This window comes from Hippopotamus amphibius, chromosome 3, assembly GCF_030028045.1.
Source record: "Hippopotamus amphibius kiboko isolate mHipAmp2 chromosome 3, mHipAmp2.hap2, whole genome shotgun sequence".
NCBI lineage: Eukaryota > Metazoa > Chordata > Mammalia > Artiodactyla > Hippopotamidae > Hippopotamus > Hippopotamus amphibius.
The window spans coordinates 143659596-143681866 of record NC_080188.1 but is presented as its reverse complement, the minus strand read 5'-3'; the positions used below and the strand labels follow the sequence as shown (position 1 = coordinate 143681866).

The following is a 22271-nucleotide window of genomic DNA, read 5'->3' as shown; positions in this document are numbered from 1 at the left end:
AACTGAGGGATCACCTCTAAAATTGGTTATTTTTATATGTACAGAATTATCTCTTCCAATAAACTGTAAACAGATCGAATACAGCAGTGTTTTGTTTTTTACTTTGTATTCATCTTCTTTGCATTTTGCATATAATAGATAATTAATACATTATATATTACCTGGAAAGGTTTGTTCCTTTCTGCTTCATGTTCCGGGGGAAAGCTACCATGGCTTAAGGTCTCCAATAACCCTTCTCTGTCATTCTGTTAGCATTACCATCCATTAGCATTTTAGGCATAGATTTCAGAGACATTCTAAAGTCTCCTTTGCCTTACCACCCATCATTAAGTTAACTGATAAACTGTCACTCACTCATTCATAAATCAATGTAATATTATAGCTGCCCAACCAATTTCCTTCTGCATTAAAACCATATCAAAAATACTCCTCTGTGAAATGTTTCTTACTTAAGTTGAACTTAATCCTTTTGAAACATTAATATTTTTAATATAACTATACAAATGATACTTCATCTATAGTAATTAACTCATCTTTCTGTAAGCAGCTGTTAGCAGGAAACCACCCTCAGCAGGACACCCCTTCTGTCTTGCCACTTTAGCAAAGCTAGATTGTAACTAACCTTAAACCAGGCACTGCTGTGCTATGCTCACCTCCAGCCCAAGCACACTTTTCAAATCTTTTGATCACACAATACCTGGCCTAAACTGTTGGTTCTTTCTATAGATCAAACAAGTAGAAGTGAAGAATAAGTAATTAACAGATGACCAGATCTCTTCCCTAGCTTCCTTTCAGTAATCTCAAGAACACTGTGTGAACAATTGTGTGGACAAGATAGCATCTAAGGAAAGATCATAAGAAGTCAACAAGCCTGCACACAGTGGGGGATGACAATGACTCTGACCCCCTAACTCAATGATTAACTGAGATTACTTCTCTTTTTCCCTTCAAAATTTTCATGGCCAAGCAGAATCTTCAGAGAAAGTTTCTGGGGACATTGAGTCCACCATCTCCCCAGGGTGCTGACATTCTGATTAAATGCAACTTTCCTTCCTACCAACACCTGCCCCTCTCTTGGTTATTGATTTTTTAAGCAAGGAGCAGCTGGACCTGAGTTTGGTAACATTTCTTGATTAATTCTTTTACTTATTTACACACTCAAAGACTATTTATTGAGCACCTACTATAATCAGTCACTAGACATAACTGAGTCTAAAAATAAGCTGTTTATTTTCAAGTGTCAATCTTATTACATGTGTACAGTCAACACAATTTTTGCACTGATTGGCAAATTTATAACTTGTCCAAGCCCTTTTATGATTTCTCTTCTTAAGCCTACATAACTATCAGTTTAACTTTTAGTATCTCTGTTACACAGTGGGTAAGTAAAGTAAGAGCTGCTGGAATCCTGTTCAATTAAGCACTGAAAATTTGTAGGTCTATGTACTTAGCTTCTTTGAAAGAACTATTTTATTAAATTAAATTAAATCATTCATTAATAAGTTACCCTTCATGGAACTGTGGAACAAGAGAATACATAAATTTAATCAAACACTCTGAGTAGCAACTATGACAACTTCTTGACATGCTATAATAAGAGAAGTACAGCTTCTTCTCTTATTATAACTATCAATTATGCATTAGAGATAATTGATTATTTACAAATAGTATTGCACATTTAGAGTTTTTAAAATAAAGGGCTTCATAACAGGCTAAGGTTAAGTGTAAGGAAGAAATTTTTTCCCTTAATTATTAACTTAAAAAATACTGTTAACTGTTAAAATTGGGTGGAATAATGTTCTTTGTAGGTATTTTAGAACATTAGTCACCCATAGGGATGGTTTACTATGCATCTAGAAATCTGAATTCCTTTGATTTAAAATTCCATTTGTTATTCCTACTTTCTAAATACCAATATTAACTAAAGGTAAGATACTTCTACCTACCTTTACAAGGCATATGGCAGATGGATTATCTTCATTACTTTTTTTGAGACTAACTGCATCTTCACAAAGTCCCTTTATATAAAGTAAACAGCTTTGAAATAACTCATCAGCCCAAAATAGATGGCGATACAAAAATGACCTGAAAGTTTAGAAATTGCCACAGACTTGTCTCTCATTCAAAATGAATGAAATTAATTTAGTTAATTAATATAATTTGTTTCATATGCCTATAGTTAATATGTATTAAACTTACCATGATTTAAATAATATTGGTAAAACATTACAGATTTTGTTTTGCTAATAATGTTGAAGGCAAGGTTTTGGTACCAGGTGTGTTGAGTAAGAACGAAATATAAGGGGAAACAAGTGATGATGTTATTCTGTTATGCCACTGAGTTCTAATAATTTTGAAACACTATGCAGTGATACCCAAAAGGAATTACATTCCCCTATTTATTACATTTAAATAAATGTCCTCAATTTATTTTTTATCCAATTACAGGAAAAAATTAACTAGATTAGGAACCATTTGGAGAATGTTTCTTAAATTCTCCAACCACCTATATGCTAAAATAGAGAAGTTGATCCCTTTTCTTTTCTCTGGCCCTTTCTACTGGTCTGGTCATGGCCACAAAGATGAAAGAAATCACTGCTAACTACACTGAAAGAACAGGACAGAATTGGAGGGGAAAAGAGCAGAATGGAAGAGATAAGGCTCCTTAAAAACTGGATCAAGAAAAGCAAACTTCCCTGTGTAACAGTGTGTAGAGAAGAGGGGGCCTTCTGCCCTTCACTGAGTCCTTGTAAGGTGGCTGATTTTTCCATGTGGTCAACTCATAATAAACAATTAGTTTTTTTCCCATCTTTCCATTTTACAAGTGAAAGCTTTATATACTATGAAGTCAGTGAAGCTTAAGCTTCATGGGTTTATTATTTGCACTCTTTCAAAGCCTTGTTATTTATCTTAAAGAAGGCCTCCTCAAATTATATAGGCTTCACATAACATGGAACTACTCCTGGATGTGGAAGAATTTGTTCACTGACATTCTTCTAAGCATCTAGTATAGGGAGGAAGAGGGATTATACTAAAAACAAGTGGCACATCTCATAAAAAGAAATGTCACAAAAAGCAAACTCAATCTTAGTATTCATTAACAAAAGAATGATGATAAAAATTCAGATAGTCATGAACTCACATTACTCAGCATTAAATGTTTAAAACTTACTTTTTTTCCCATAAAAAATGTATTCAATTTTGTTTGCATATTTTAGAACAGGTATAAAGAAATGGGAGTGCATTATAAAAATAATTATAAGCATGGAAAATGTGAAAAAATTTAGAGTTGTAATAGTGAGATCTGACAAGGGAAAAATAATGTATCAATTGATGACTATTATAGTATAGGTGTTATGAGCATCTCACTAACAAATTTCATTCTATTGTAATAGAAAACTAAATAAATTCTCCAAAACTTTACTAACACACAACATAGTATTGGTATGAAAATATATCACAGAAGTGATATATAGAAAATATATCACAGAATATTTTCGAAATATAACAAAATATATCACAAAAGTCTATTAAAACTCAGGTCCTGGCTTCTAGGAAAATGGAGCAGATGTATATTTCACTATTATTCCAGCTAAGTACAACTAAAAACTCTGCACATATGTAAAGCAACCATAAGAAGACACTGAAAGGTAGAAAGAGAAGAAAAACTGACTAGGAATGACATGGTGCTAAGTTTCCCAGGTTTTGTTTTGCTTCATATATCCCAGACTCAGAGCTGAAGAAACTAGAAACCTGGAAATGCCAATAGATGCAGACAAAAAAGGCTGCTGTCTAGCTAAAGGACCAGGAAAGGGGCAGTCTAGCAAGACAGAAAACTTTTAAAGAGTAAATATTCTAATCTAGCCAAATATCACTGAGAAAAAAGGTCAAGTGGAGAACCTAGAGTTTCTTCCTTGGCAAGATGCAATGAGGCACTTCTAGGGCCCCCATGGAAGGTTTTCAGAAAAAGCTGAGTAAGAAGCTGAGACTTTCATCTTCTCTGGGAGGTAATAAGCAAAGAAACAGAAAGTCAAACAAAGAAATAGAACACATAAAAGAGAACCAAATGGAAATTTTAGAATTGAAAAATATAATGACTAAGATTAAAAAAAAACCCCAATGAATTGGCTCAACAGCAGAATTCAATGAACAGAGAAACAAATCAGTGAACAGGAAGACAGAAAAACAAAAATTATCCAATCTGAACAAGAGAAAAAATAGACTGAGAAAAATGGACAGCACCTCAGGAACCAGTGAGACTATAAAAAAGCTCTAGCATTAGAGAATGGACTGGAGAACTCGAGGTTTGGGAGGGGGTGGGGGGTGAAGGGGAAGCTGAGACGAAGCAAGAGAGTGGCACAGACATATATATACTACCAACTGTAAAATAGATAGCCAGTGGGAAGCTGCTGTATAACAAAGGGAGTTCAACTCGAGGATGGAAGATGCCTTAGAGGACTGGGACAGGGAGGGTGGGGGGGGAGTCGAGGGAGGGAGGGAATACGGGGATATGCATATAAAAACAGATGATTGAACTTGGTGTACCCCAAAAAAAATAATAAATAAAAAATAAAATTTAAAAAAAGCTCTAGCATTTGCATCTGCAGTTCTAGGAAGAAAAGAGAAAAAGGACAGGGATGAAAAAATACTTGAAAGAATAATGGATGAAAATTTTCCAAGTTTGTCAAAGACACACAAATGTAGAGATTCAATAAGCTAGGGTAACCCAAAGCAGAATAAAGACAAAGAAATCCACACCAAGACATGTCAAAGTCAAACTTCTCTCACTAAGTGCTACACAAAAAGATACAGTCAAAGATACTATATATAGATAGCTTGAGCTATTCAGGGTCTTTTGTGTTTCCATATAAATTGTGTAATTTTTTGTTCTAGTTCTGTGAAAAATGCCATTGGTAATTTGGTAGGGATTGCATTGAATGTGTAGACTGTTTTGGGTAGTATAGTAATTTTCACAATGTTGATTCTTCCAATCCAAGAACATGGTATAACTCTCCATCTGTTTGTGTAGTCTTTGATTTCTTTTATCAGTGTCTTATAGTTTTCTGCATACAGGTCTTTTGCCTCTTTAGGTAGGTTTATTCCTAGGTATTTTATTCTTTTTGTTGCAGTGGTAAATGGGAGTGTTTCCTTAATCTCTCTTTTTGATTTTTTGTTGTTTAGTGTATAGGAATCCAAGAGATTTCTGTGCATTAATTTTATATCCTGCTACTTCACCAAATTCTTTGATTAACTCTAGCAGTTTTCTGGTAGCATCTTTAGGGTTTTCTATATATAGTATCATGTGATCTGCAAATAATGAGAGTTTTACTTCTTTTCCAATTTGGATTCCTTTTATTTCTTTTTCTTCTCTGATTGCTGTGGCTAAAACTTCCAAAACTATGTTGAATAATAGCGGTGAGAGTGGGCACCCCTGTCTTGTTCCTGATCTTAGAGGAAGACCTAAATAGACATTTCTCCAAAGAAGAAATACAGATGGCCAAGAAACACATGAAAAGATGCTCAACATCACTAATCATTAGAGAAATGCAAATCAAAACCACAATGAGGTATCACCTCACCCCAGTCAGAATAGCCATCATCAAAAAACCTAGGAACAATAAATGCTGGAGAGGGTGTGGGGAAAAAGGAACCCTCCTGCACTGTTGGTGGGAATGTAAATTGGTACAGTCACTATGGAAAACAGTATGGATATTCTTTATAAAACTAAAAATAGAACTACCATATGACCCAACAATCCCATTTTTGGACATATACCCTGAGGAAACCATAATTCAAAAAGATAACATGTACCACAATGTTCATTGAAGCACTATTTACAATAGCCAGGACATAGAAGCAACCTAAATGTCCATCAACAGATGAATGGATAAAGAAGATATGGCACATATATACAATGGAATATTACTTAGCCATAGAAAGGAATGAAATTGAGTTATTTGTAGTGAGGTGGATGGACCTAGAGTCTGTCATACAGAGTGAAGTAAGTCAGAAAGAGAAAAACAAATACCGTATGCCAACACATATATATAGAATCTAAAAAATTGGTACTGATGAACTCAGTGACAAGGGAAGAATAAAGACGCAGATGTAGAGAACAGACTTGAGGATATGGGGAAGGGGGAAAGGAGAAGCTGGGGAAAAGTGAGAGAGTAGCATTGACATAGATATCTAGTGGAAAGCAACTGCATAACACAGGGAGATCAACTCGATGATTGGTGATGACCTAGAGAAGTGGGATAGGGAAGATGAGAGGAAGCTCAAGAGGGAGGGGGTATGGGGATATTCGTATAAATACAACCGATTCACTTTGTACAGCAGAAACTAGCACAACAGTGTAAAGCAATTATACTCCAATAAAGACCTGGGGAAAAAAGAGATACTATAGATAAATTCAAATGGAATTCTAAAAAATGTTCAAGTAACCTGCAGGAAGGCAGGAAGAAGAAAACAGACAAACAAAAACCAGAGAGCAAACAGAAACCAAAAAAATAAAATGGCAAACTTAAACCCTAACATATAAATAACTAGATTAAATGTAAATGATCTAAATATACCAATTAAAAGACAGAGATTGGTAGATGGATTTAAAAACATGACCTAACTATATGCTGTCTACATGAAACAAATGGCCAGCAACAACCCTCCTTTCTTCCAACCCCTCATTGTCACCTTTTGCTCCAGCCACCCCTGCAGCAAAGAGTGTCACTTTGACAAGGAGGAGGAGTTAAGTGAAAGCCCAGGCCACCACATCAAAGTCCACCCAGGTCAGTAAAGCAGTGAGGCCAAACAGTTTCTCTATAGTTTTAAGAAGCCAGTTAATTACTAGACTAATGTCTGGCATGTAGTAGATACTAAATAGATATTCTTGAATTTAAAAAAAAAAAGATAAGCCAAAGACTAGGAGAAAATATTTATAAAACCATGTATCTGACAAAGAACTCATATCCAATATATAAAAAGAATTTTTAAAACTCAACAGTATGAAGATAAGCAATCTGATTAGAAAATGTACAAAAGACATGAAAATACATTTCACCAAAGAAGACATACAGATGGAAAATAAGCATATGAAAAGATATTAAACATTATTAGTTATTAGGGAAATGCAAATGAAAACCACAGTGAGATATTACTACATACCTACCAAAATGTCTAAAATAGAAAATAGCAACAACTTCAAATGGTAGCAAGAATGTGGAGAAACTAAATCACTTATACATCGCTAGTAAGAATGGAAAAAAATGGTACAATCACTCTGGAATGCCTTGGTAGTTTCTTAAGAAATTAAACATGCAATTTTATCATGACCCAGCAAGTGCACTCTTGGGCATTTACCCCAGAAAAATGAAAACTTATGTTCACACAGGACTCTGGATATGAATGTTTATAGCAGCTTTATCTGTATTAGGCAAAAACTGGAAAACATCCAGGTGTACTTCAAGAAACAAATGGTTAAACAAACTGTGGTACATCCATACCATGGACTGTTACCCAGCAATAAAAATGAATGATAAATATATGCAACAGCCTGGATAAATCTCCAGAGAGTTACGCTAAGTGAAGAATCAATCCCAAAGATTATACACTGTATGATTCCATTTATATAACATTCTTGAAAGGACAAAATTATAGAAATGGAGAACAGATTAGTGCTTGCCACAGGTTAAGGAGAGAGTGGAAGTGGGAAGGAAGAGAGTATAGCTATTAAAGGGCAACATGAGGGATATATAAATGCTCTGTGTCTTGATTTTACCAATGTCACCATCCTGGTTGTCACACTACCTGTTTGCAAGATGTTATGACTGGGAGAAACTGGGTAAAAGGTACATGGGATTGCTCTGTATCATTTCTTACAACTGTATTTCCATCCTAATTATCTCAAAGTAAAAAGTTCAGTAGCAACAAGAAAACTTGGCTGCAAAATAGAATTAACTGTCATCTATCTTGGATGATTTAATCATTCCCCTTCCTGGAAGCAAAACATTAGATCAAATGACCAAAAGAACTCATCACAGGTTCTTCAATAGCACTATGATTTCTTCACACCACAGAATGGTATACTGGAAAATATAAAAGTGGTTATTATATTTATATATATATATATATATATATATAACACACATTATGTTATGTATACAATATTAAGTCTAAATAATAAAATGTATTAAATTTCATCATAAAGGGTATAGAATGTGATTTTCCAATCACTGAGTAAAGATTAATTTATATCTATTTGCATACTACATATTTAAAATAAGATTTCCTCTGAAAATTTTTATAAATATATTTCATAGGAAGACTTACCTGCTCTTATTAGTCTTAATTCTTTTAACAGTCAATTTCCAAGTAACAAATGATTTATTAATTCTGAAAAGAAAAACACTTCTTACATTCTGTATTCATAAATCAATACTAATGGAATAAATGAATACTTTTAGTAAAGGCTTAGTAATACTAAGAAATTCCCCAGAAAATCTTTCATTCATCCTGAGCCACCTAAAGAAAATATTAAACCATATCACCTTTCTCCCAAATTTTCAATAGACTATGAAGCAAAAAGTAAATGTAAGTGAAAGTTATTATAATTTTCATAGATACATAACTAATTTAGTTGCAACATTCCAATAAGTATAAAATCTGTAAAACTATTATTTTCTCTTGTAGATTTATTGGCTTCCTATTTTTAAAAGAGAATGATATTTCAAGAAGAGTCAAGGGAGTCAAGATGGAGGAGGAGTAGGAGGAAGGAAGTAGAGGTCACCTTTCCCCACAAATGCATCAAGAATTCATCTACAAATGGAATAATTCTCACAGAGCACCTGCTGAACACTAGCAGAGGACACTGGACACCTAAAAGAACAAGAAAGGTCCTTATGTAACTGGGTAGGATGAAAGAAAGAAGGGAAAAGGAAGAGGAGAGGAAGTGAGATGAGACCTGCACCTCTGGGGGAAGCTGAAGGAGAAGAGAGGTTCCCGCATCCAGGGAAACCCCCTCACTGGTGGGGAGATTAGCTAGGACAGAAGGGGAGCTTTGGGAGCTCAGTGGAGAGCACAGCAACCAGTCTGTAGCAGGCAGAACAGAGTGAGACCTATACAGAGGGTCTGCACCACAGCTCCACATGCCCCAAACTAAGACATGTCTGCTGGTGTGGATGGGGGCTGGGTGCTAGAACATGGGGTTTGGTGAGCAGACTCAGGGGAAAGGACTGCTGTTGGCCGTGAGGATACACCCAGAAGGGATGGGAGAGAGAAGCTCCACAACAAGGAATGCTCATGGAGGAAGCCCAGACTGCTTAGAAGCGAAGCACCATTGTTTAGTGATGCACAAAGGGTGGGGTTGCCATTTCTGCCTCTCTTCCCACATGCGGGCCCCTGACTCTCCCAGCACTAGGAAGGGATCCTGCTGGGGCCAGCTCTCTCATGCCCATGGTCACCATTCCCCCGTGCCAACTCCCCACTGGGGCAGGTTCATGTGCTCCAGGGCAGCCTCAGGAGCAGATGCCTGTGGGTGGCACACAAGCAGAGGTGGGGCTGAAACTACAACTGAGCCCCAAGAGCCATGTAACTAAGAAAGAAGAGCTGAAATCTCTCTTCACAGCAGTACAAATCATGGATTTACACCCCCATAACTGGTTTTGTAAACTCAGCACCTAGAGAATATCCTAATGGTCAAAGAGTGTTCCCACAGCTGAGATAGGTCTAGCTTTAGCAGCTAAGGACTTTGTGGGCACATACATGTGGGGGATTGGCCAGTCCAGGGTCTGAGGTGTCCCCATAGTGCCCATAGCAGGTCCAGGTTCATGATTACTGCAACCTGGGACCTGACTTCAGTGGATCTATGCTAGTGGCCTGGTGAAAACAACACGTTGGAGACACTGGGGCCAAATGCTGGCATACCCAAGGTTAGGGTGGGGCCAAGAGCACTGGCAACAACAGTGTAATCTGTGAGCCTGCACAATGGGTGAAAGGTGACACAACAGAGCACACTCACAAATGAACAGCTCCAGAGGAAGAATACTCAAGTGTCTTCTCTCCCAGTGGGAGTGCTCTAAGCCCACCTACCTCACACTATCAATCAGAAACACAGCTCAGAAACAGATCTGGGGGCCTCTACTCCAACAAATAGGGAGCAGATCCCACCCCTGACAGGGCATTGACAACCACAGAGCAAAGGGGAGGACCCACTCAATATCTAGGGCAGACTCTGGTCATTACAACATCAGTCATACCCCCTATCAAAGGGATAATGGTCAGCATACACTGAGGGAAGAGGTGGCAGACATCCATACTGAAAACAGCCCTTGCACCAAAAAATATAAAACCCACGCAGGCTACACAGTGCTGTTCCCATGTAAAAATAGCTCTCCAAGACAGTCTGAGGGTCTGGCATTCGAAGAAAGAACCCCCAAAGCATTTATCCTTGAAGGCCAGCAGGGCTTGAGTGCAAGAGTCCTGGGGGATACAGAGACTTTACTCTTGGAAGGCTCACAAAAGGTCTCATGTGCACTGGGACCCAGCACACAGCAATAGTTCCACTGGAACCGGGGCTAAAGCTACCTAGGGGTCTTGGAGGGTCTCCTGGGGAGACAAGGCTCAGCTGCAGCTCACTGTGGAGACAAGGACACCAGTAGCAGAGGCCCCAGGAAATACTGATCAGTGTGAACTCTCCCAGAGGTTCCCATTTTGGCACCAATACCTGGTGCCACCCAACAATCTACAGGCTCCAGTGCTGGAGAGCCCCAGGTCAAAAAAACAGCAAGATAGGAACACAGCCCCACCCATCAGAAGACAGGCTGCCTAAAACTGTACTGAACTCACAGCCACACCACCTTGAAATGGCCCTGCCCACCAGAGGGACAAGACCAAGTTTCACCCACCAGAGGGCAGGTGCCAGTCCCTCTCACCATACAGACAACACAAGCCATGGACCAACCTCACCCACCAAGGAGCAAACAACAGAAGCAAGAGGAACTACATCCTTCAGCCTGGGGAAAGGAGATCACAAACACAGAAAGTTAGACAAAATGTGACAACAGAGAAATATGATGCAGATGAAGGAATAAGATAAAAACCCACAAAAACAACTAAATTAAGAGGAGCTAGGCAATCTACCTGAAAAAGAATTCATAGTAATGATAGTAAAGATGATTCAAAATCTTGGAAAAAGAATGGAGGCACAGACCAAGAAGATACAAGAAGTGTTTAGCAAAGAGATAGAAGATTTAAAGAACAAACAGAGGTGAACAACACAATAACTGAAATGAAAAATACACTAGAAGAAATCAATAGCAGAATAACTGAGGCAGAATGAATAAATAAGCTGGAAGATAAGAGTGGTAGAAATCACTGCCACAGAACAGAATAAAGAAAAAAGAATGAAAAGAAATGAGCACAGTCTCAGAGACCTCTGGGACAACACAAAATGTACCAGCATTCACATTACAGTAAGCCCCCCAACCTTCAAGTTGCAAACTTTCTAACATACGAATGTGCATTTGCACGTTCAATCACATAAGTTAGTTCACGTGTCTGTCATATATCATGTGGATGCATCCTCTACAAGTCGCTGTGCTTTTGTGTACTTTACTATACAGTACTGTATAGAGTACAGTAGTACAGTACCTTTATTTCAAGCCCAGGATGTCTGCAAGCAAGTGTAAAAGCAATGGTGATGTAGCTGGTACCGCTAAGAAGTGCCAAGCAATAACGATGGAAACAAAAGTGAAAATAATTGAGAGAGCAGAGCAAGGCAAAAAGAGGGAAGACATCACTCATTCTTATAACATGATTCATTCAACCATCAGCACGATTCTAAAGAACAATAACAACATTATGAAACATGTGAAGTCTGCTGTGCAATGATGTCTAAGCTGGAGCTAGATCTGCAAGAGGATGACTTCATTGAACTCCTTAATGTGCAATATGAAAAGCTTACTAATGAAGACCTAGAGGCCCAGAGAAAGAATGAAGAGAGACAAGAGGGAGAAAAAAGTAACTGAAGAAACAAAAAGATTCGTGATGCAGGAAATGGCAAGGGGATTTTCTTTCTTTGAGGAAGCACTGTTAGTTTTTGAGGCACAGGACCCGAACATGGAACAGCACCCAAAGGTTGCAGCAGCTGTTCAAAATGCAATCCAGTGCTACAGTGTCATTTATGATGAGAAAAAAAGAGCTACTACTTAGACATCACTGGATCATTTTTTCAAGAGGGTAGACAGAATTGAATCGAGCAAGGAATCAGAACCTGTGCCATCAACATCAGGTGTGAGTGAAACTATAGCTTGCCCTCTGTCTCCTATTGCTGATGATCCTTCAGCTCTACCATCTCCCACCTCCTCTCCCTTCTCCAGTCAATAATTCTTTTTGCCTGTTCACTCAATGCCAGTCCCTGTATACCAGCTGTTGTACTGTACTACTGTACTTTTCAAGTTACTATAGTGTAAGATTAAAAAGTGTTTTCTTTATATTTTGTGTTTCTTTTTTATGTATTATTTGTCTAAAAATATAAACCTATTACAGTAGAGTCCTATATAGCTGATTGTGTTAGCCAGGTACCTAGGCTAACTTTATTGGACTTACAAACACATTGGATTTATGAACGTACTCTCAGAATGGAACTCATTCATTTGTAGGGGGCCTACCATATAGGGGTCCCAGAGGAAGAGAAAGGGAACGGACCTGATATAATATCTGAAGAGCTTATAGCCAAAAACTTCCCTAACATGGGAAAGGAAAGAGTCACCCAAGTCCAGGAAGAACAGAGAATGCCATACAGGATAAATCCAAGGAGGAAGACACCAAGACACATACTAATTAAACTGACAAATGCAAATTAAACATAAAGAAAAATAGTAAAAGCAACAAGGGAAAAGCAACAAATAACATTCAAGGGAATCCCCATAAGGTAATCAGCTTCTTCAGCAGAAACTCTGCAGGCCAGAAGAGAGTGGCAAGATATATTTAAAGTGATGAAAGGGAAAAACTTACAACCAAAAATACTTTATGCAGGAAGGCTGCCATGCAGATTTCACAGAGAAATCAAAAGTTTTACAAACAAGCAAAAACTGAGAGAATTCAGCACCAACAAACCAGCCTTACAACAAATGCTAAAGGAACTTCTTTAGGCAGGAAAAGAGGCCACAACTAGAAACAAGAAAAGCAAAAATGGGAAAGCTCTATGGTAAAGGCAAGCTTCAGGTAACAGTCAGAAATCATTCACACACAAATATGATATCAAAACCAGCATGAGAAAAGGAGAGTACAAATGCAGAAAATGGGAATTGCATTTGAAATTGAGACCAGCATCTTAAAACAAACTTATACACGTATAGACTGCTATACAAAAACTGCATGGGAGCTGAAAACTAGAAAACTACAATAAATACACAAACATAAAACAAAAAGCAATGCAAACACAACACTAAAGATAGTTATCAAGCCACAAGAGAACAAAAGAACAAGGGAAGAAAGAAGACTGACAAAAACAAATCCAAAACAATTAAGAAAATGGCAACAGGAACATACATATTTATAATTACCTTAAATGTAAATGGATTAAATACTCCAACCAAAAGACACAGACTGGCTGAGTGGATACAAAAACAAGACCATATATATGCTGTCTACAAGAGACCCACTTCAGACCTAGGGACACATACAGATTGAAAGTGAGAGGATGGAAAAAGATACTCCATGCAAATGGAAATCAAAAGAAAGCTGGAGTAACAATACTCACATCAGACAAAATAGATTTTAAAATAAAGACTATTAAAAGAGACAAGGAAGGACACTGCAGATTGATCAAGGAATCCACCCAAGAAGAAGATATAACAGTAATAAATACATATGCACCTCATATAGGAGCTCCTCAATATATAAGGCAAATGCTGACAGCTATAAAATGGGGAATTGACAGTAACAAAATAAGAGTGGGGGACTTTAACACCCCACTTTAATCAATGGACAGATCATCCAGACAGAAAATCAATAAGGAAATATAGGCCTTAAATGACAAACTAGACAAAATTGATATCTATAGAACATTCCATCCAAAAGCAGCAGAATACACTTTCTTCTCAAGTGAACACAGAACATTCTTCAGGATGGTCACATCTTGGGCCACAAATCAAGTCTTAGTAAATTTAAGAAAACTGAAATCATTTCAGGCATCTTTTCTGACCGCAACACTATGTGATTAGAAATCAACTACAGGAAAAAAATGTAAAAAAACATGGACACAGGCTAAATAATATGTTACTAAACAACCAATGGATCAATGAAGAAATCAAAGAGGAATCAAAAAATACCTAGAGAAAATTGACAATGAAAACACGACAATCCAAAACCTATGGGATGTGGCAAACACATTTCTAAAAGGGAAGTGTATAGCAATAAAATCTTACCTCAAGAAACAAGAAAAATTTCAAATAAACACTCTAACCTTACCCCTAAAGCAACTAGAGAAAGAAGAACAAACAAAACCCAAAGTTAGTAGAAAGAAATCATAAAGATCAGAGCAGAAATAAATGAAATAGAGACAAAGAAAACAATATCAAAGATCAATGACTAAAAGCTAGATCTTTGAAGAGATAAGCAAAATTGATAAACCATTGTTAGACACCTCAGGAAAAAAAGGGAGAGGGCTCAAATCAATAAAATTAGAAATGAAAAAGGAGCAGTTACAACAGACACCATGGAAGTCATAAGAGACTACTACAAGCAAATATAAGCCAAGAAAATGGACAACCTAGAAGAAATGGTCAAATTCTTAGAAAGGTATAACCTTTCAATACTGAACCAGGAAAAAATGGAAAATCTCAACAGATCAATCACAAGTACTGAAGTTGAAACTGTGATTTAAAAAATTCCAACAAACAAAAGTCTACGGCCAGACATCTTCACAGGTGAATCCTATGAAATATTTAAAGAAGAGTTAACAGTTATCATTCTGAAACTCTTCCAAAAATTGCAGAGGAAGGAACACTTCAAACTCATTCTATGAGATTAGCATCACCCTGATACCAAAACCAGACAAAGATATCACAAAAAAAGAAAGAAAGAAAATTACTGGCCAATATCACAGATGAACACAGACACAAAAACCCTCAACAAAATACAAGCAAACCAAATCCAACAACACATCAAAAAGACAATACATCATTATCAAGTGGGATTTATCCCAGGGATGCAAGGATTTTTCAATATATGCAAATTAATCGGTGTGATACACTACATTAACAAACAAGAATAAAAATCATATGATCATTTCAACAGATGCAGAAAAAGCTCTTGACAAAATTCAACAATGATTTATGATAAAAACTCTACAGAAAGTGGGCATAGCAGGAGACTGCCTCAGCATGATAAAGGCCATATTAAACAAACCCACAGCAGACAACATTCTCAATGGTGAAAAACTGAAAGCATTCCCTCTAAGATGAGGAACTAGATAATAATGCCCACTCTCACCAGTGGTTTTTTTTTTTAGATTTTTTTTTTTTAATATGGACCATTTTTTAAAAAATCTTTATTGAATTTGTAACAATATTATGTCTGTTTTATGGGGTTTTTTTGTTTTTTGGCCAAGAGGCATATGGGATCTTAGCTCCTCAACCAGTGATGAACCTGTACCCTCTGTATTGGAAAGCAAAGTATGAACCACTGGACCACAGGGGAAGTCCCTCTCACCACTTTTATTCAACACAGTTTTGGAAGTTCTAGTCATGGCAATCAGAAAAGAAAAAGAAATAAAATGATTCCAAATAGGAAAATAGAAGGGAAAGTCTCACTGTTTGCAGATGACATGACACTATATGTAGAAAATTCTAAAGATACGACCAGAAAACTACTAGAGCTAATCAATGAATTTGCTAAAGTTGCAGGATACAGAATTAAGATACAGAAATTTCTTGCATTCTTATACACTAACAACAAAAGATCAGAAAGAGAAATTAAGGAAACAATCCTACTTACCATGGCATCAAAAAGAATAAAATACCTAGGAATAAACCTACCTAAGGAGCCAAAAGACCTGTACGCAGAAAACTATAAGATGCTGATGAAAGAAATCAAAGATGACACAAACAGATGGAGAGATATACCATGTTCTGGAATTGGTATAATCAAAATTGTGAAAATGACTACACTACCCAAAGAAATCTACAGTTTCAATGCAATCCCTATCAAATTACCGATGGCATTTTTCACACAACTGGAATAAACAGATTTACAATTTGAATGAAAACACAAAAGACCACAAATAGCTAAAGCAATCTTGAGAAAGAAAAACAGAGCAGGAGGAATCAGGCTCCCTGACTTCATACTATACTAGAAAGCTACAGTAATCAAAACAGTATGGTACTGGCACAAAAACAGAAATACAGATCAATGGAACAGTATAGAAAGCCCAGAGATAAACCCATGCACCTATGGTCAACTAATCTATGACAAAGGAAGCAAGAATATACACTGGAGAAAAGACAGTTCCTTTAATAAGTGGTGCTGGGAAAACTGGACAGCTACATGTTAAAGAATGTAAAAGAATGAAATTAGAAAAATCTCTAACACCATACACAAAAATAAACTCAAAATGGATTAATGACCTAAATGTAAGACCAGATACTATAAAACTCTTAAAGGAAAACATAGGCAAAAAACTCTGACATAAATCACAGCAAGATCTTTTCCAAGCCATCCCTGAGAGTAACTGAAATAAAAACAAACTAAACCAATGGGACCTAATAAAACTTTAAAACTTCTGTTTAGCACAGGAAACCATAAACAAAATGAAAAGACAACCCACAGAATGGGAGAAAATATTTGCAAATGAAGCAACTGACAAGGGATTAATCTTCAAATTATACAAACAGCTCATATAGCTCAATATCAAAAAAAAACCCAATCAAAAAATGGGCGAAATACCTAAATAGACATTTCTCCAAAGAAGACAAACAGATGGTAAACAGGCACAATAAAAGATCCTCAACATCACTAATTATTAGATAAATGCAAATCAAAACTATGAGGTATCCCCTCATGCCAGTCAAAATGGCCATCATCAAAAAACCTACAAACAATAAATACTGGAGAGGGTATAGCCACTATGGAGAACAGTATGGAGGTTCCTTAAAAAACTAAAAATAAAACTACCATATGATCCAGCAATCCCACTCCTGGGCATATACCCAGAGAAAACCATAATCCAAAAAGACACATGCACCCCAATGTTCACTGCAGCACTATTTACAATAGCCAGGACATGGAAGCAACCTAAATGTCCCTCTACAGAGAAATGGATAAAGAAGATGTGGTACATATATACAATGGAATATTACTCAGCCATAAAAAGGAATGAGATTGTGCCATTTGCAGAGACACAGATGGACATAGAGACTGTCATACTGAGTGAAGTAAGTCAGATAGAGAAAGACAAATATAATATGACCTTAAGCAGACAGAGAACAACAAATATCATATGATATTGCTTATATGTGGAATCTAAAAAATGGTACAAATAAACTTATTCACAAAACAGACAAAGTCACAGACGTAGAAAGCAAACCTCTGGTTTGGAAAGTTTTATAGCAATACAAGCTTACTTAAGGAAACAAGAAAAAATCTCAAATAAACACTCTAACCTTACATCTAAAGCAACTAGAGAAAGAAGAACAAACAAAACCACATATTAACAGACAAAAAAGGAATCACAAAGATCAGAGCAGAAATAAATGAAAGAGACTAAAAACATGAAAAGATCAAGGGAATTAAAATGTGGCCCTTTGAAGAGATAAGCAAAATTGATACACTTTCAGCCAAACTCATCAAGAAAATAAGGAAGAAGGCCCAAATCAATAAAATCAGAAATGAAAAAGGAGAAACAATAACTGACTCCACAGAAATAAAGGATCACAAGTGACTACTATGAACAACTATATGCCAATAAAATGGACAATCCAGAAGAAATGGATAAATTGTTAGAAAGATACAATCTCCCAAGATTGAACCAGAAAGAAATAGAAAATATGAACAGACCAATTACCAGTAATGAAATTGAATCAATAATTTAAAAAACTCCAACAAGCTAAAGTCCAGGGCCAGATGGCTTCACAGGTTCTACCAAACATTTAGAGAAGAGTTAACACCTATCTTTATGAAATACTTCCAAAAAATTATAGAAAAAGGAACATTTCTGAATTCATTCCATGAGGCATCACCTTTGGTACTACAAGCAGATAAAGATACCCCCCCAAAAAGAAAATTGCAGCCCAATATCACTGATGAACAATAGATGCAAAAATCCTCAACAAAACCCTATCAAACCAAATTTAACAATACAGTAAAAGGGTCATACACCATGACCAAAGGGATTTATCCCAGGGATGCAAGGATTTTTCAGTATCTGCAAATCAATCAATGTGATACTCCACATCAACAAACTGAAGAATAAAAACCATATGATCATCTCAATAGATGCAGAAAAAGCTTTTAAGAATATTCAACATCCATTTATGATAAATACTCTCTAGAAAGTGGGCATATAGGGAACCTACCTCAACATAATAAAGGCCATATATGACAAACCCACAACTAACATCATACTCAAGGGTGAAAAGCTGAAAGCATTTCCTCTAAGATCAGGAACAAGATAAGGATGGCCACTCTCATCACTTTTACTCAACAGAGTTTTGGAAATTCTAGCCACAGCTGTCAGAGAAAAAGATAAATAAAAGAGATTCAAATTGTAAAAGAAGAATTAAAACTGTAATTGTCTGCAGATTACATGATACTATACACAGAAAATCCTAAAGACATTACCAGGAGGAGAGAAAAAGATGGCGGCGAAGTAGAGAGACGTGGAGTGCATCCCTCTCCACAGATGCATTGGGAATGCACAGAAGGACGCAGTCATTCCCACAGAGAACCAGCTGAACACCAGCAGACGGCCTCGGACACCGGAAAGGGCTGCGGAGAACCTGACATAGCCGACTGAATATTCGTCTACTCCAATACTTGGACATTAGTCTGAGGCTTGGACAGTCTTCTATAAACACCTCTATCACCAGGACAAGCAACCCCAAAAGCTTGGACAACCATGAGGAAACAAAGAAACACCATGCAGGCAAAGGAGCAGGAAAAAAACCCACAAGACCAAATAAATGAGGAGGAAATAGGAAAAATGCCTGAAAAAGAATTTCGAGTAATGATAGTAAAAATGATACAAAATCTCGATAACAAATTAGAGAAAGTACAAGAAACAGTTCATAAGAACTCAGAAAAACAAACAGCAATGGATAACAAAATAACTGAAATTAAAAATACTCTAGATGCTCTAACCAGCAGAATGACTGAGGCAGAAGAACGAATAAGTGAGTTGGAAGATAGAATGGAAGAAATAAACGCCACAGAGCAGGAAAAAGATAAAAAAATAAAAAGACTAGAAGACAGCCTCAGAGACCTCAGTGATAACCTTAAACGTACCAACATTCGAATTATAGGCATCCCAGAAGAAGAAGAAAACAAGAAAGGGTCTGTGAAAATATTTGAAGAGGTTCTAGTGGAAAACTTCCCCAACATGGGAAAGGAAATAATGAACCAAGTCCAAGAAGCACAGAGAGTCCCATACAGAATAAACCCAAGGAGAAATACACCAAGACACATATTAATCAAACTAACGACAATTCAACACAAAGAAAAAATATTAAAAGCAGCAAGAGAAAAGCAACAAACAACATATAAGGGAAAACCCATCAGGATAACAGCTGACCTTTCTACAGAAACTCTGCAGGCCAGAAGGGAATGGCAGGATATACTGAAAGTCCTGAAAGAGAGAAACCTACAGCCAAGAATACTTTACCCAGCAAGAATCTCATTCAGATTTGAGGGAGAAATCAAAAGCTTTCCAGACAAGCAAAAGTTAAGAGAATTCAGCACCACCAAACCAGCCTTACAACAAGTGCTAAAGGAACTTCTCTAAGTAGGAAACACAAGAAAAGGAAAACACCTACAAATACAAACCCAAAACAATTAAGAAAATGGGAATTGGAACACACATGTCAATAATCACTTTAAATGTAAATGGATTAAATGCTCCAACCAAAAGACACAGACTGGCTGAATGGATACAAAAACAAGACCCTTCTATATGCTGCCTACAAGAAACCCACTTCAGACCAAGGGATACATATAGACTGAAAGTGAAGGGATGGAAAAAGATATTCCATGCAAATGGAAGTCAAAAGAAAGCTGGAGTAGCAATACTCATATCAGACAAATTAGACTTGAAAGTAAAGACTATTAAAAGAGACAAGGAAGGGCACTACATAATGATCAAGGGATCCATCCAAGAAGAACATATCACAATGGTAAATATCTATGCCCCCAATATAGGAGCACCTCAATACATAAGGCAAATGCTAACAGCTATAAAAGGGGACATCGACAGTAACACAATTATAGTGGGAGACTTGAACACCCCACTTACACCAATGGACAGATCATCCAAACAGAAAATAAATAAAGACACACAAGCTTTAAATGACACATTAGACCATCTCGACTTAATTGATATTTATAGGACATTCCATCCAAAAACGACAGACTACACTTTCTTCTCGAGTGCACACGGAACATTTTCCAGGATAGATCACATCTTGGGTCACAAATCAAACCTCAGCAAATTCAAGAAAATTGAAATCATATCAAGCATCTTCTCAGACCACAACGCCATGAGACTAGATATCAATTACAGGAAAAAAACTGCAAAAAATACAAACACATGGAGGCTAAACAATTCACTCTTAAACAACCAAGGAATCACTACAGAAATCAAAGAGGAAAACAAAAAGTATCTAGAAACAAATGACAACGAAAACACAACAACCCAAAACCTATGGGACGCAGCAAAAGCAGTTCTAAGAGGGAAGTTTATAGCAATACAGTCCTACCTTAAGAAACAAGAAAATGATCGAATAAACAACCTAACCTTACACCTCAAACAACTAGAGAAAGAAGAACAAAGAAACCCCAAAATGAGCAGAAGGAAAGAAATCGTAAAGATCAGAGCAGAAATAAATGAAAAAGAAAGGAAAGAAACCATAAGAAAAATAAATAAAACTAAAAGCTGGTTCTTTGAGAAGATTAACAAAATTGATAAACCATTAGCCAGACTCATCAAGAAAAAAAGAGAGAAGATGCAAATCAACAGAATTAGAAATGAAAAAGGAGAAATAACAACGGACACCTCAGAAATACAAAACATCATGAGAGACTACTACAAGCAACTATATGCCAATCAATTGGATAACCTGGAAGAAATGGATACATTCTTAGAAAAATACAATCTTCCAAGACTGAACCAGGAAGAAATAGAAACCATGAACAGACCAATCACAAGTACAGAAATTGAGGCAGTGATTAAAAATCTCCCAACACACAAAAGCCCAGGACCAGATGGATTCACAGGCGAATTCTATCAAACATTTCGAGAAGAGTTAACACCTATCCTTCTCAAACTCTTCCAAAATATTGCAGAAGGCGGAGCACTCCCAAACTCATTCTATGAGGCTACCATCACCCTGATACCAAAACCAGGCAAAGATGTCACAAAAAAAGAAAACTACAGACCAATATCACTGATGAATATAGATGCAAAAATCCTCAACAAAATACTAGCTAACAGACTGCAACAGCACATTAAAAAAATCATACACCACGATCAAGTGGGGTTTATCCCTGGGATGCAAGGATTCTTCAATATACGCAAATCAATCAACGTGATACATCATATCAACACATTGAAGGATAAAAACCATATGATCATTTCAATAGATGCAGAAAAAGCTTTTGACAAAGTTCAACATCCATTTATGATAAAAGCTCTCCAGAAAATGGGCATAGAAGGAAATTACCTCAACATCATAAAAGCCATATATGACAAACCAAAAGCCAACATTGTTCTCAATGGAGAAAAACTGGAAGAATTCCCTCTAAGAACAGGAACAAGACAAGGGTGTCCACTCTCACCACTGTTATTCAACATAGTTTTGGAAGTGTTAGCCACAGCAATCAGAGAAGAAAAAGAAATTAAAGGAATCCAAATTGGAAAAGAAGAAGTAAAATTATCACTCTTTGCAGATGACATGATACTATATATAGAAAACCCTAAAGACTCTACCAGAAAACTGCTAGCACTCATTGATGAGTTTAGTAAAGTAGCAGGATACAAAATTAATGCACAGAAATCTCTTGCATTC

At 36.7% G+C, this 22271-nt stretch overlaps 1 protein-coding gene across 1 annotated transcript in view; it reads right to left on the bottom strand.

Moving 5' to 3' along the window:
* DNAH14 (dynein axonemal heavy chain 14) overlaps positions 1-22271 on the bottom strand; it is a 537201-nt gene that overhangs the window by 461006 nt on the left and 53924 nt on the right. Inside the window, exons 7-8 of the mRNA XM_057727198.1 lie at positions 8326-8388; positions 1947-2085 (exon numbers count right to left, since the gene is read on the bottom strand). Coding sequence (XP_057583181.1) covers positions 1947-2085; positions 8326-8388 — 202 coding nt within the window. The remainder of the gene's footprint in view (positions 1-1946; positions 2086-8325; positions 8389-22271) is intronic.